At 33.6% G+C, this 15378-nt stretch overlaps 1 protein-coding gene across 1 annotated transcript; it reads left to right on the top strand.

Annotated features, from left to right (window-relative positions):
- The first annotated feature begins 11990 nt into the window (after positions 1-11990).
- LOC131150486 (putative disease resistance protein RGA3) lies at positions 11991-15127 on the top strand. Its single transcript, XM_058101213.1, has one exon. The coding sequence runs from the start codon at positions 12085-12087 to the stop codon at positions 15064-15066; it is 2982 nt and encodes a 993-aa protein (XP_057957196.1). The 5' UTR covers positions 11991-12084; the 3' UTR covers positions 15067-15127.
- Positions 15128-15378: the final 251 nt, after the last annotated feature.

Consider the following 15378-nt stretch of genomic DNA (forward strand, 5'->3'; position numbering starts at 1 on the left):
GCTTACACACTTTTTATAAACCACATCGACCATCCAATCTCACACCATTCCGTCCAACGGCGTTAACACAAATATCATGATCATGATGACCATAGACACATAGAAATGGTACCGTGCAAGCGTTAGCCTAGACCAAGCTAACAGGTTCTGATACCATATAACATATACTGAAACTGTGATACATGAATATCTCATATCATTAATTATCAGATCAATCATATCATTTTGCATACATACGTATATCATGAAAATCATTGGCCCGTACACCAGTATTACATATTTTATCATAACTCGGTCCGTAGGCCGATAAATCATAGCATAATCCGTACGCTGGCAAATCACATCCATAGTTCGGCCCGTACGCCGACAAATCATATACATAGCTCAGTCCGTACACTGGCAAATCACATCTATAGCTCGGCCCGTACGCCGACAAAATATATCCATAGCTCAGCACGTACGTTGGCAAATCAACATAGCATGACCCATACACCGGCAAAACATATAAAAAATCTTGGCCCATACGCTGATTTTTTCATTATAAAAATCCGTGTCATAATCACATTTCTAGAAAATGGTATTTCATAACATTTTATACTCAAAACACACTAACAGATTTTCCGCATATTCAACATACCATCATTTTCAACAGTATTTTCTCAAATATAAATCATATATATGAACATATTTACTTTCCTAAAATCAAATGATATATACATATACATACACTTTCTCAAAAAGAACTAACTTAATTTATCCCCTTATCTGATTCCTGAAAAGCCCCTAAGAAAATCTGTCCCGCACCCACAGGGTTCCCAACTCAACACCCGAGAAACAACATTCCCCAGAACTAAAGTTCAATATTTCTACGCGTATAATACTTTCTACAACTGTCAAAAATCCAAATATTGAGTAGAAAGTCTTACCCTAGATTTAAAATGGTTTCCAACTCAGCCCCACCGACGATCCGCTCTGGCAGACTTGCAGAGAATTTTCCCAGGAGCGTCGTGGTGGCTTTAGATCTTCGAACCAGCGAAAATCCAGCTCGAGATCGAAGAGAGAAGGTGGAGGGACTGAAGGGTAAGAGAGAGAGAGAAGTGTTGTGCAAAAAATTTTGGCCAAAAATGAACTTTAGGCCTATTTAAACTGTGGCCTTCGTCGATGAGCCACGTCATCTCGTCAACGAGGTCAATACAAAATTCGTTGACGAACTCTCCCCTTCGTCGACAAAATTTAGAAACCCTAAAATCATCCTCTCAGTAATTCCTCGTTGACGAGCCCAATTATATTTTTGTCGACGAATCCCGTCCTCGTCGACGAGCTCCTGTTATACCCTCGTCAACGAGTCCCCTGTATTCGTCGACGAAGAGCTAAAAAATTCCTTAGGATTATCCTTTCTAAAATGCAATGTCGTCGACGTACGCAAAATATTTCCGGTTTCCATTTGCCTTTCTTTTTATTATTTAGATATCATTATTCTTCAGGTCGTTGTATATATATAAGAAAAGGATATAGATATCAACTTTTATTAGATGTTACAAAACGGTTAACAGTTACAAAAAAAAAAATATATTCTAAATATCATTATTCATTATAAAAGCTAAATTATAAATTTATGTTACAAACTTTGAATATTAAATAATTTATTTTTGGATCAATTTCAAAATATTAAATTAAATATCATGTTTATTAGGAGTTTCAAAAAAGCAATCATTTTTTAGGGTACTCTATAAAATAATAATTACAATTAAATTAATGCTCCCATTAAAAAATTAAATAAACACAAATCTTGTAGGTGTGTAAATTCTAATACTTGTATGACACTACATAAAACAAATTTAATAAACACAAATAAATATTTTTTTAACTGTTTGATTTTGTAAAATATTCTATTATATAATTGTCACTATGGTTGCTTAGTCGATAAATTCATAATTTTCTTTAGTTAGAGTCATATTTGAGTATTGGGCGTTATGGCCTTTTGAATTGAGATTAAAACCTTTATATTTATGTGGAGAAGGTAGAGAGACAGGCTTGTTAACTTGATGTATTAGTCAAGCCTGTAAATGAACTTGGGCACCACTTTATTAAGTTTTTAAATATATAATTTTTTTTATTGAAGATGTAAATAATTTATTATAATTTTTAAAAAATAAAATATTTAAATCGTATATATATTTGTAATTATATTTAAAGAATAAAAAAAAAGTAATGATAATTTGTAAAAGAAAAAAGTAATGATAACGCTCTAAATCATGTATGCATGCAACTGTACACACACATATACATACCAATATATTATGACATTAATTATTATAATTCAATTCTGGATTGAACAAGAACTATTTATTAATTTAAATTAACATTAAATAAATTAATATGTTGATTTAAATTAGTAATATTCATTTTTATCTTAATTTTATATCATAGTAATATGCTGTATACATACATTAATAACAAGATTATTGTTAATTAAATATAATAATCTTATATTATTTATTAACCTATTAATTATTAATAAAATATAATTAAAATATAATCTTAAAATTAAGAGAGTTTAATGATCATAATAGAGTTATAGGATGACTAAACGTGTTTTTGGTTAATCTCCAGGAAGGATTTATATAATTTTTCTTTCAAAAAATAAAATTTACCAAAAAAAAGACACAAGTCTCTTGCAATGTTAAAAAATTTAACAGTAACCTCTCGTTAACACTACATATATCGACACTAATCTTATGTTCTTCTTGATCTTCTTCTTTCTCATGCATGCAAGAGCCAAGTTCTAGTTTCTTGGTAATTTTTTTATATGTGTTCCATTTGAGAACACAAGTTCACGAACATAAATTGTAGATTATATGAATTTGAATAAATTTGAATGTAAAAGCATATATAATTTTACTTGAAGATGCACAATTTTAAATTGATGCATGGCAATAAATTCATGTTGTAAAAATATATTAATACTTATTTTATTTTATCTTTGGAAAAAATTAATATTTTTATTATATAATTAAATTTTTATTTAATTCACTCATTTGAAGGAGATAATTGTTTTATTCCAATTATTTAATAACACACTATCTCTAGTCCTTATTTAAATGTTGAGTATTCAGATTGTTAACCTAATAAATCACCAGAATTTATGAAGTAAAAAAAAATCCTAGGAATATTTTAAAATTTTCCTAACTTATGAAGTGATTTGTACTTAATTAAATAACATTCTGACATGCATATATAAATTATATATTTTTATGATAAAAATATTATTACCTTATCTTTGGAGAGACCTCAGATTTGAATGTGAATTTGCATTGGATTTAAATAAAATGTAAGGTAAAATTATATTAAAAATTATTCAAATACATCCAAATCTAAATCCAAATCTAAGGTCTGAAATTTTTTTAACCAAATAAAGATACTATAAAATCTATATACTCAAAAATTTAAAAGCTATAAGAGAGTTTAATGATCATAATAAAGTTATAGGATCACTAAACGTGGTTTTGGTTAATCTCCAGAAAGGATCACTTACGTATTATTTTGTACGGGTGGAGGGATCAGTTGTTGGCATCAAATGTTGCGCAATATACGTTGCCCTGATACAGGTTCGAGTTGAACATGCACCGCGAGCATGAGATATAGTCTCATTCAAGTGTATTGACCGTATTGCATATTTATCAGATAGCCCTACCCACCTCTTACATTTTACATATGTTTTCGCGCAGTTTATATGGGCGCCCTACACGGTTGACGTTCTAGCCGACCTACCGGCTAATTATGCAGTTGGGAAGGACCTGTGGGTAGCCCGAGTGCCACTCATATGTTTTGATATTATCGATTGGCATCTCCCTAATCGAGTGATGCGTTAGTTCGGCTATCGATAAGGTATTTCAGACCGCTTTTTGACGTGGGGTTCGATATACGTGGGGATGACCTACACGAGATTGATGGTCGCGGTCGAGGGAACACGGATTAGGCTGTCAAGCACGCGATGTACATGATTATGTGGAGGCATCAGCAAGAGTACATCATACAGGGAGTGAAGGCGGACGGTCCGATGGGTCTGGAGGACCTATATTATACGTGGTATAGGTCCATCACACGACGCTTCATAAATAGGACCACAACAGTCTACATGAGCCTCGTAAGAATACTGTAACGCATATGTAATTTTTTACTGTCTACATTACGATGTCAATGTGGTAACCACTTTTTTCGTATGCTGCAGGCGGACGTACTACATCAAGTCGACCTACTCTATTCAAAGCCCGTTGTGAGCGATTTAGCGAGAGCAGGTTTGGACATTGTCCACAAAGATGGACAATGGATCCCTACACCATATGAGGAGGTTGAGTAGCTCCAGTACGAGGAGGTCGAGCAGCTTTCTCCAGTCGGCCATCGAGTCCGGCTTTCTCCCCGCCTGTTGTACTAGCTGAGTACGTATTCAAGTCGTCCGCACCGTATGCCCCATCAACAGTCGCCGATATTGCGAACCCGTCCAATAGACAGGTGGACACCCCGTCTGACTCTACCGCCATCCCGCCAATGTCATACCTGCTAGACGACCCTCTCAATGCGGAGGAGGTGGATGCACCTGCTTTGCCACCTCGGACTCGTCCAGAGACTTTATATGAGTTAGCTCCCTTTCTACTTCGCATGGATATAGATGATGCAATACCTATGGGCGTAGATGACGAACATGTAGCACATCGACGAGCTCGGATGCCAGACGCGGAGGAGTAGCCAAGAGAGGGCAGATGCAGACGGCAACCACCCCGACACCAGAGACGACCTCCCTATGGCACCAAGTAGGAGATCATCGTCGTATTATTTCACTTGTACAACATGTATTGGTTCATTCTTTCATTTGTACATCATGTATTTGTTCATTATTTCATTTGTATAGATCATCGTATTATTTAAAGTGGCAAGCATCTTTTTGTTCATTTTTTAACTTGTATAGATCATCGTTGTATTAATTCTTCTGTACAGCATCAAGATGTCCATTCTTTCATTTGTATAGATGATCGTTCTATTATTTCATTTGTGCAACATTATATTTTTTTCTTTTTTCAATTGTAAAGAGCATCGTTGTATTATTTATCTATAATTACAAATATTTATTCATTTTCCACATGATGTGAAATTTGGTTATGACTCGTGTAAATGAACGTTTCATATTTGTTTCCCACAGATGTATACATGAAAGTGGTGAATGTAACATTGTGAACATAGTGGTATCGATTGTGTAGGATAAATGTTTTCTTTGAATAGGTGCATGGATGGATATGCTCAATTTTTAAAGTGGATTCTACCGAAATTTATATAGTAATTTGATAGGTTTGATGTATATAAAACTAGTAAATGTAACAATGTGAACATACTGGTATCGATTGTGTTGGTTAAATGTTTTCTTTGAACACATGCATGGATGGATATGCTCAATTTTTAAAAGGGACTCTGCCGAAATTTTAATAGTAATTTGATACGTTCGATGTGTATGAAACTGGTGAATGTAACGTTGTGAACATACTAGTATTGATTGTGTTCGATAAATATTTTCTTTCAACAGGTGCATGGATGGATATGCTCACTTTTTAAAGGGGACTCTGCCAAAAATTTTATAGTAATTTGATAGATCAATCATGTGTATGAAAGTAATGAATGTAACGTTGTGAACATACTAGTATTAATTGTGTTGGATAAATGTTTTCTTTGAACAGGTGCATGAATGGATATGCTCAATTTTTAAAGGGGGACTCTGCCGAAGTTTTTATAGTAATTTGATAAGTTGGATGTATATGAAACTGGTGAATGTAACGTTGTGAACATACTAGTATCGATTGTGTTGGATAAATGTTTTCTTTGAACAGGTGCATGGATGGGATATGCTCAATTTTTAAAGGGGACTCTGCCGAATTTTCTACAATAATGATTTTTTATATAATTGGACGCCCACACTACGCTAAATGTATATCAAATTTTAAGTTCCAATACTCAGATTACTACTATTCATATTATAAAATATTGGGTCAACAACAACTAATGAACTCAATATAACAATCATACGTTATAAATATACACTAACTCATTAGACATACCATGATTTATGTGAAAACAATTCATGCTCACAAAGTAGGTCAAGAACGGCATAGTTACCACAAAAGAAAAACGAAAATAACGTCAAACTTCATGAATTGTGAATGAAAGTTGCTGACAAATGAGCATAGCATATCAGTGTAACTGCATACATGAAGGTTAACAATAATTAGAAGGCTGAGCTTTGTTCTTGAAATTTGAACCTTATATCTCCCTTCCCCCCCCCCCCTCCCCCGCAACCCAAACACAACTCAACATGCATGCTCAAGCATGTACCAAACGAAGTCAAATTTCAAACCAGAAGACTATCTTTGTTAGCCAACATGCCTACACATATGAAACATTGTTAAAAAATTTTATGATCACATATCCATTTCAAATTAATCCAACGAATAGTGTGGGTAACAAGTGTAAAAAAAAAGGACTTGGATAAGCACAAACACCTCTATAATTTGATCCAGCTCAATGTTCAAAACTTGGTTGAACTAAGACTTGCTAACCCCATCCCTAAATCAAATAGTTAAGTAACTAATGAGTGAAAATTATTCTAAGTTAATTAACTAATGGATACAAAGGATATGGATACTTGATGTTATCAAATATTAAAAGTCATATTTTAGTTTCCATTTAGGCGAATGATTCAAGTAAGAAAAAGGGATTTTTTTGGGGGGTTTGAACATGCTAGTAAGGCCAAAAGATTATCTCATACACACATGACATACAAATTTAGAAGACCACATCAAATGAGAGATGTCGTTTCGTGACACGTGGCAAATCTCGCTGGACCAAGTAGCGATATTACGTCAGACTCATTGCGGAAATTATTTGCCCAAAAAATGTATTATTTAATATATTTTCTTAAAAAAAAATAAATCGGGAAAAAAGTCTTACAAGATGGGCATTTGTATTGCTTAATACTTTCAGCCTTAGTGGGGGTAATCTTCACACACTTTTCATGGAACCACTTCTCACAAATGTTGCAACCAATCCAAAACTCATCAGCATTGTAGCTTCCACCGCAGCTTCCACAAAGGGTTTCACTATGTTCATTTTCATCTTCCTCGTAACTTTCATCTGCAAGTCTCAGGTTGCCTTTAACTTGTCCATCATTATCCAAAGTGCAGGTTCAGGAAGCGGAATTTCCTCGGCCAAAAGAGTAACTTCCCAAGTTTCATTTGGCTGTACATACAAACACAGGTTCTCCTTATCTCGATCACAGAGGCCATAACAATCATCAACATCATAGGTTAAGGCACGAATAAGGCTAGCTCATCTACCATTGTAATCCTTGAAGATCTCTTCTACAGTTCGAGGACTGAAAGTCATTTCCATGGCGTACGAAATTAAAGTGATTCAATAAAGCTTGAATTCAAATAGAATGTCGATACCTTTTGGGCATATTCGATGAACAGAGAGCGGCTTGTCGAGGTCGCGACCATGGTCATAGATCGAACTCTGCCAAAGAGATTTGGGATGAATATCCTCCCCGTAACGCTAACAAAGCCCACCTATAAATAGGGCAACAGACAAGCCCATCTTCTCTATTCTTGAATTCAATCTCACTTCCCAATCTCTCCCTGAAGGCCTCTGCATCACTTCCCACTCTCTCTCTTTTGCCAATAATTTCATTTCTTTATCTGTCGATTTCTTTCAAACTTCGATCTTTGCTTTTTCGTTGTGTTGGGAGGGTTTTGTGGTTCTGATTTCTATTATGATCGGTGTCTGCATTGACTCTGTTGTTTTTGTTTTATTATTTTGAAGAATTTGATAGGCCTATTACGTAATGCGAATCGGTGTGTATTGGGGTTCATTTCTTGGTGGGATTTTTTTTTTTTGTGGAAAAAGGTGGTGAAATGGCTTGCAAGAAGATTCCCTCTCCAGGAGGTTGCTGAAGGAGCATTTCAAAAGACTCTCTGGTGCCTATTTGACTATCAAATCAACCCAAGTAATTGTCATTTACAGTGGAATCGGGTTTTCCTTTTTTGGATTGAGCTCGTTAATCTCCAGTACACGGGTATGTTTTAAGATTCATTTCAATGAAAAATTTTGTATTAAAAAAGGAAACTCATTTAAAAAATGATAACTTATTTTATACGATTAATAATTTAGAAAATTCAAATGTTGATCGTTTCTAAAATTATATTTTTATGCATTCTTTTTGTAATACTTTTTTTTCCCTCAATTTTCTTGATATGAAATATGAAAATTAAATTCTCTTATATTTCTTTTACTTTTTTTTCCCCATTTTTCATTTTCTAAATAAGGCCTAAACAGAAGGTTGCTGTTATCAATTAATTAGTCTATCTAATTGATTAACAACTTCAATAATAATTATTTTAAATTAATATTTAAATATTTCCTACTCAATAAAATAATAGAAGATTTCCTTATTTAATTAGATATAATTAGTGTATATTTATAATGTATGACTGTTATATTAATTTATGATAAAAATAATATTTTTAACTAAATTACAAAATGTAATTTATTCTATGTGAAAATTTAAATTAATAAATGATTCTTCCCTCCAATAATTTAATTAGTCATTATTATAATAAATAAAGGGAAAACAAAAAATTCCTTATGCACAAAAAATCTCGCTACTTGGAGTAGCGAGATTTAAACATTATTAATCATTATTATAATAAATAAATAAATAAGGGGAAAACAAAAAATTCCTCATAGCGAAATTTAGAAAAATCTCGCTGCACGAAGTAGCGAGATTTAAATGACAATCAAAATCTGGTCTAGACACATGGCAAGCAAATTTCACTACTCTAAGTAGCGAAATTTGCCTATATTTATCTTGGTACGTGACATGTCACAAATCTCGCTACTTGGAGTAGCGAGATTACATTAGAGTCATTTTAGAAAATACTTCACAGAATAGGGTATTATTTAATATATATATATATATATATATATTAAAAAAAAAGGATAAACTAGGAAAACACTCATGAATCTTGACTCCATAGGTTTGCCATGTTTTACAGAGCCAGAGGCTTATAAAGAAAGAGTTTTTTACCAAAATATTAAATAAAAAAATCAAAAAACACAAATATGAAAGAAATGGAAAAAATTTACACAAATGTACCCAACCGACTTTCCAAAAGTTAGTTTGGGCTTTAAAATAATAAAAAAATGTCAACCGTCAGCTCTTGTCAACCAAAAAAAAATAAGAACCTTCTTCAGTGCAAAAAGTCTCCCCACCTCCCTCCCAGTTCTGCCCCCTGCCTCACCCCAACCACAACCCCCCCCCCCCCCCCCCCCCCCCCACACACACAAAAAAAAATCAAATCCCACTTTAAAGTGGGAATCATAAATTTTTTTAATTTAAATAATAATAAAATATATATTATTTTTCAAATTTTAACATTTAAATAAAAATTTATAAAAAAATATATATATATTTTTAAGTGTCATTTAATACAAAAAATATTTTTTTACATCTTATTTTTTTTTCACATGAATTAAAAAAAGCAAGTTAATTTTTTAATTTTAAAATATTATATAAAAATGAATACAATAACAAAAAATTTTGAAATAATTTACTTTTAGGAATATTAAGACAAAAAAAGGACATTTTACTTCCCAATTTACATAAAAAAAAAATTATTTAACATATAATTAAGAATGAAATAAAATTGAAATAGTCTATGTAATTATATATATATATATATGTTATAATTTTTTATTTCATTGCACCTTTTTTTCCATTCCATTATTTGATTCAAAAATTATTTTTAAGTACAATTAATGTGATGGGTCAACTCCGTCATGACCTCCAGTCCTCTTTGGACACCGATTGCGATTGTGACTTTTTTTGTGGCAAAACTCAAACCACATCATTCAATTGCCCTCTCGTACATCTATTTTAGTGATAGGGAATTTGATGCAATACAAATCGGTCGCAACTCGATTTTTTGCGGTGGGGGTGTGGTCGATTGTGACGACAAACGAGTCTTTGACTTATTGAGCTAAGTTTAAGTGTCATGTAATAGTAAAAATATTTTTTACTTTTTTATTTGATTACACTTTTTTTCCATTCCATTATTTCATTCTACTCTCATTTTTTTTATTTTAATATTCAAAACATCAGTAAATTTAATATAAAATTATATTCCAGTGAACGTAAAATAGGAAATTTCAAAATGAAAAAAAAATTATTATTTTATATAGGAAAATTATAAATTTTAATATTTCTTTCCTAACCGACTTTTCAAAAGTCGGTTTGGATTTAAAAACAAAAAACTTGCACAAAAATCTAGGTACAAAAAACAAAAAAAATTTTGAAAATGTCAAAAATCGACTTTTGAAAAGTTGGTTTTTGACCTGCATACATCACACAAAATTGTCTTCTTAAAATATATATATTTTTTAAGAAGTATATTAGGTCAAAGCTCATCAACTCACCAACCCTTTACTTCTATATGTTTCATTCATAAAACTGGCGTGCTCTGTCTTTCTTCTCTTCCTGTCTCCCTTGCCTGCGAGTCTCCTTGCATCCTGAAACCGTAGTCCTCTTGATTTTTCCTCCTCTCCGTGAGCAGTTTCCTTACCATGGAATTCAACTTTGCTCAAACTATCAAGGTCATACAAGACCTCTCCCAGTACCTTCATCAATTCGCAATACCCCCTTCACCCCTCATCATCCCCCACAATACTTCGTAGGTTCAACAATTTCTACTCCACTTTTGTTTATTGAATAATTATAAAAATATTACATTCTTTTTTATTTTTTTATTTTATAAAAATATTATATATTTGTACAGACCTGCAAAAAAATAAATTTAAAATCCATATTTTATACCCTCAAATGTAGGCAAGAAATATAAAATTTTAAATTTTTCTTATATAAATTTACTGATGTTTGGTATATAAAAATAAAAAAGAATGGGAGTATAATGAAATAATGGAATAGAAGAAAAATGTAATGAAATAAAAAAACTATAACATATATATATTTAATTACATATACTAATTCAATTTTATTTCATTCTTAATTATATGTTAAATAATTTTTTTATGTAATTAGGAAGTAAGATGTTATTTTTTGTTTTAATATTCCCAAAAGTAAATTATTTCAAAAAAAATTGTTATTGTATTCATTTTTACATATTATTTTGAAATTAAAAAATTAACTTACTTTTTTAAATTCATTTTAAAAATAAATAAAAGATAAAAAAAATTGTATTAAATGACACTTAAAAATATTTTTTTATTTATAAATGTTTATTTAAATATTAAAATTTAAAAAATATATATTATTATTATTATTTAAATTAAAAAAAATTTATGATTCCCACTTTAAAGTGGGATTTATTTTGGTTGCGTCGGATAAAACTGGGAGGGGGGACATGTGGGATTTTATTTTAGCGGGGGGGCATTTGGGAGGGGTGAAAAGTCGGTTCTTGATTTTTTATTTTATTTTATTTTAACTGACAAGATTTGGCGGTTGACATTTTTTTTTTTTATTATTTTAAAGCTCAAATCGACTTTTAGAAAGTCGGTTGGATATATTTGTGTAAATTTTTCCAATTTCCTTCATATTTGTGTTTTTTAATTTTTTTTTTGTTTAATAGTTTGGTAAAAAACTCTATAAAGAAAAACAAATTCAACCATTAAGCAACGGAAAAATAGTCTAAAACAAAGAAGAAAAAGAAAAGGACTTCTGATCATTGCAGCCACAAGGTATCTGATGTTGACATGCTGTCCCACATTTTCGCCCTCACTTCCCAATCGTTCACACCAACAATTATTTGAATACTCATCCTCGCTTTGCAATCTTTTTATTTTTATTTTGAATACTGACAATGGAAATTGACGAATTTAATTATTTAAAGTAGGATGGATCGGCTGAGCCAAAAAGCAAACTGGGTCTGGTGAGGTATCAGTGCTCGTCTTTCTTTTCCATCACTTCGCGCTTCTGAGGATCAGTCTTTTCTAGATGTTGCTCATCGAATTCAAAGCAAGGAAACTAATATGGCAGCTGAAATGGTTCTCACTTTTGCAACAGAGGAAGTATTAAGGAAGGTGGGTTCACTGGCATCTGTAGAAATAAAGCTTGCGTGGGGTTTCAAGGGCGAGCTCAAAAATCTTGGAGAATCACTGACAATGATTCAAGCTATACTGCGTGATGCCCAGAAACGGCAAGTGATCAAGGAAGAGGCTATTCAAATTTGGCTAAAGGATCTTGAAGAGAGGGCTTATGATGCGGAGGATGTGCTGGATGAGTTCTCGTACGAGCTACTCCGACGTCAGGTACAAATTCAAAACCAATTTATGAAGAAGGTATGCAACTTCTGTTCACTCTCTAGCCCCATTGTGTTCCGAATCAAGATAGGTCACAAAGTAAGGAATGTCATTATCTCACTGGAAAAATCTATGAACAAAGCGATTAGGTTTGGGCTTAGACCAATGTTATCTATAGATCCAATTTCTCACATAAGAGCGAGTCGAGAGACCAACTCCACCGTAGATGATTCAAAATTTGGAAGGGAAAATGATGTATTAACTATAGTAAATAAGGTGACTAGCTCATGCAGTAATGATGTCTCTGTAATTCCAATAGTGGGTATGGGGGGCATCGGGAAGACTACGCTTGCTCAACTAATCTACAATGATGAGCGAGTGAAAGAACATTTTGACGTAAGAATTTGGGTATGTGTATCTGAAAATTTTGATGCCAAAAGGATTCTAAAAGAGATTTTGGAATCTCTTACCAAGGAAAGTTGTGGGATTGAAAATCTGGATACCATCCTTGAAAAAATTAAGGATAAGTTGGAAGGGAAAATATATCTTCTCGTATTAGATGATGTTTGGAATGAAAATCAGAATAAGTGGGAAGATTTACGAAGTCGTCTACTGTCAGTGAGTTCAAAAAAGGTGGGAAACAGCGTTGTTGTGACTACTCGGAGCGACAAAGTGGCTTCAATTATGAAGACACTTCCTCCTCATCGCTTAGGGAAACTATCAGAAGAAAATTGTTGGGCAATATTTGAGAGAATGGCATTTGTAGACGGTGGAGTACTGAAGACTCAAGATTTTATTGAAATAGGAAGGGGTATTGTGAAAAAATGTGGGGGTGTGCCACTAGCAGCAAAGGTGCTGGGAGGGATCATGCGTTTTAAGAGGGTGAAGCAAGAGTGGTTGTCCATTTTGGAAAGCGAAAGATGGAATTTACCAGAAAGTGAGGATGGGATCACAGCAGCATTGAAATTGAGCTTTGACAATTTGCCATCGGCTTCTTTGAAACAATGCTTCGCATACACTGCAATTTTCCCCAAGGATTATGTCATTGAGAGAGTAAAGCTAATCCAACTATGGATGGCTCAAGGATTTCTTGAGTCATCTCAAGAGTGCGGTTTGGTGATGGAAGACAAAGGTAATGAGTACTTCAATGTCCTGTTGCATAATTCCTTGTTTCAAGATGTTGAAAGGGATGTCATATATGGGGATATCAAATCATGCAAGATGCATGATCTTGTGCATGACCTTGCACAATCTGTTTCCAAATCTGAAATCCTGGTATTGGAGGGTGGATATCAGGGGAATGAAATCCCTGCAGTCCGACATTTATCATTGACAGATTATGAAGAAGGGAAGCACATAGTTGGGAAAGACAAGGGTAAAAAATTACGCACCTTAATTTTATCAGGGGTTTTTAAAGTTTGCGATGAGGTGTTAGTTTACTCAAAATGCTTGAGAGTTTTAGATTTAAGCCGGAGTGAAATTAAGGTTCTGTCAGATTCTGTTGGGAAGTTGAAATATTTGAAGTACCTTGATGTCTCCCGTACTGACATTGTAAGGTTTCCGAATTCAATTACCAAGCTATACCATCTGCAGACGTTGAATATGAAGGACTGTTATATGTTGCAGGAGCTACCAAAAGAAATGAGAGCATTAATCAACTTGAGACATTTGGGACTTGACCTTTACAATGCAGAGAGAATAATGAAGGACGGACCGATTGAGATGAGGCGGTTAATTCATTTGCGGACGTTACCGGTGTTTGTGGTGGGTCGGGGCAGGGGACGCCGAATTGAAGAGCTGGAACCCTTGAACGAGCTCAGAGGAGAATTATGGATTTACGATCTACAGCATGTGAGGGGTAAAGAAGAAGCTGAAAAGGCAAATTTGAAGGGAAAGAAAAACATTGAAACATTGGGGCTTCAATGGGGTAATGATGATGAGGTTGGTATTGGTGAAAATGATGATGAGGTGCTGGAAGGGCTGCAACCACACTCAGATCTGAAACGACTTATAATATATGAATTTGGGGGTACTGCTGTGTCACCATCGTGGATGGCGAAGTTGTCAAATCTTCAGGAGTTGGATATAGGCATTTGCCCTATATTGAAATCCATTCTTCCCCCGAATTTAGAGGGCTTCCCGCCCTCCCTTCAGCAGATGAAAGTCTATTCGTGTCAAGAATTGACGTCTCTGCAATTCTGCACATCTCTCAAGAAATTAAGCATAAATGATTGCCCAAATCTGGAATCTGTGCCGGCTGATTTACTAAAATTGCACTCCCTCTCATATTTATGTATTTGGAATTGCAGAAGATTGAGTAGTTTGCCGGAAGGGCTATTGTGCTGCCTCCCTGACTTGAAGAGACTAGAGATCGGAGGGTTTAATGAGGAGCTGGATAGTTTCCCCTCACTTCTCTGCAGCACCAACCACCACCGCCACTGTCACCACCAATTCCAGCTTGAATCACTACATCTGTTTGGTTGGCCTAAGCTCAAGTCTCTGCCCAACCATGAACAACTTCTTCCCGGCCTCTCTTCCCTACAATTTCTCCGGATTCAGAAGTTTGGTGGTTTGGAAGCTCTGCCGGAGTTGCTTCCGAAAAACCTTCGAGATCTAGTTCTTAAGGATTGCGAAGACAATGAGCATCTGGTGGAATCCGTGCGAAGCGTCGCCAAATCAAGAAACTTGACTGTTAATCCAGTTTACTGGTAGTTTTTTTTTTATAACTATTTTTGTATTTTATAAAAATTTCAATATTTGACTGAAATTTCCCATAAAACTTTGATTGATTAAAAATAATATTTAATTAAGATAATTCCATACTGTTCAATTAAAATAGGATGCACGCACTTATGAGGATCTTCTAGTTTTTATATTTAACCAAAATTTTTACAATGATACTTGATGAAAATTAGAAAATTGATTGACATCATAACGTATAATATGTCTTTATTTAGGTTTTCCATCTAGAACTCAGAAAATGCTAAGGAAAGGAAAATATTAAGAAATTTTGATTCTACTCAT

The sequence above is a fragment of the Malania oleifera genome, chromosome 3 (assembly GCF_029873635.1).
Source record: "Malania oleifera isolate guangnan ecotype guangnan chromosome 3, ASM2987363v1, whole genome shotgun sequence".
NCBI lineage: Eukaryota > Viridiplantae > Streptophyta > Magnoliopsida > Santalales > Ximeniaceae > Malania > Malania oleifera.

What these genes read in the sequence shown, in the direction of transcription:
- LOC131150486 (XM_058101213.1), top strand. Translation starts at nt 12,085, where the DNA reads ATGGCAGCTGAAATGGTTCTCACTTTTGCAACAGAGGAAGTATTAAGG.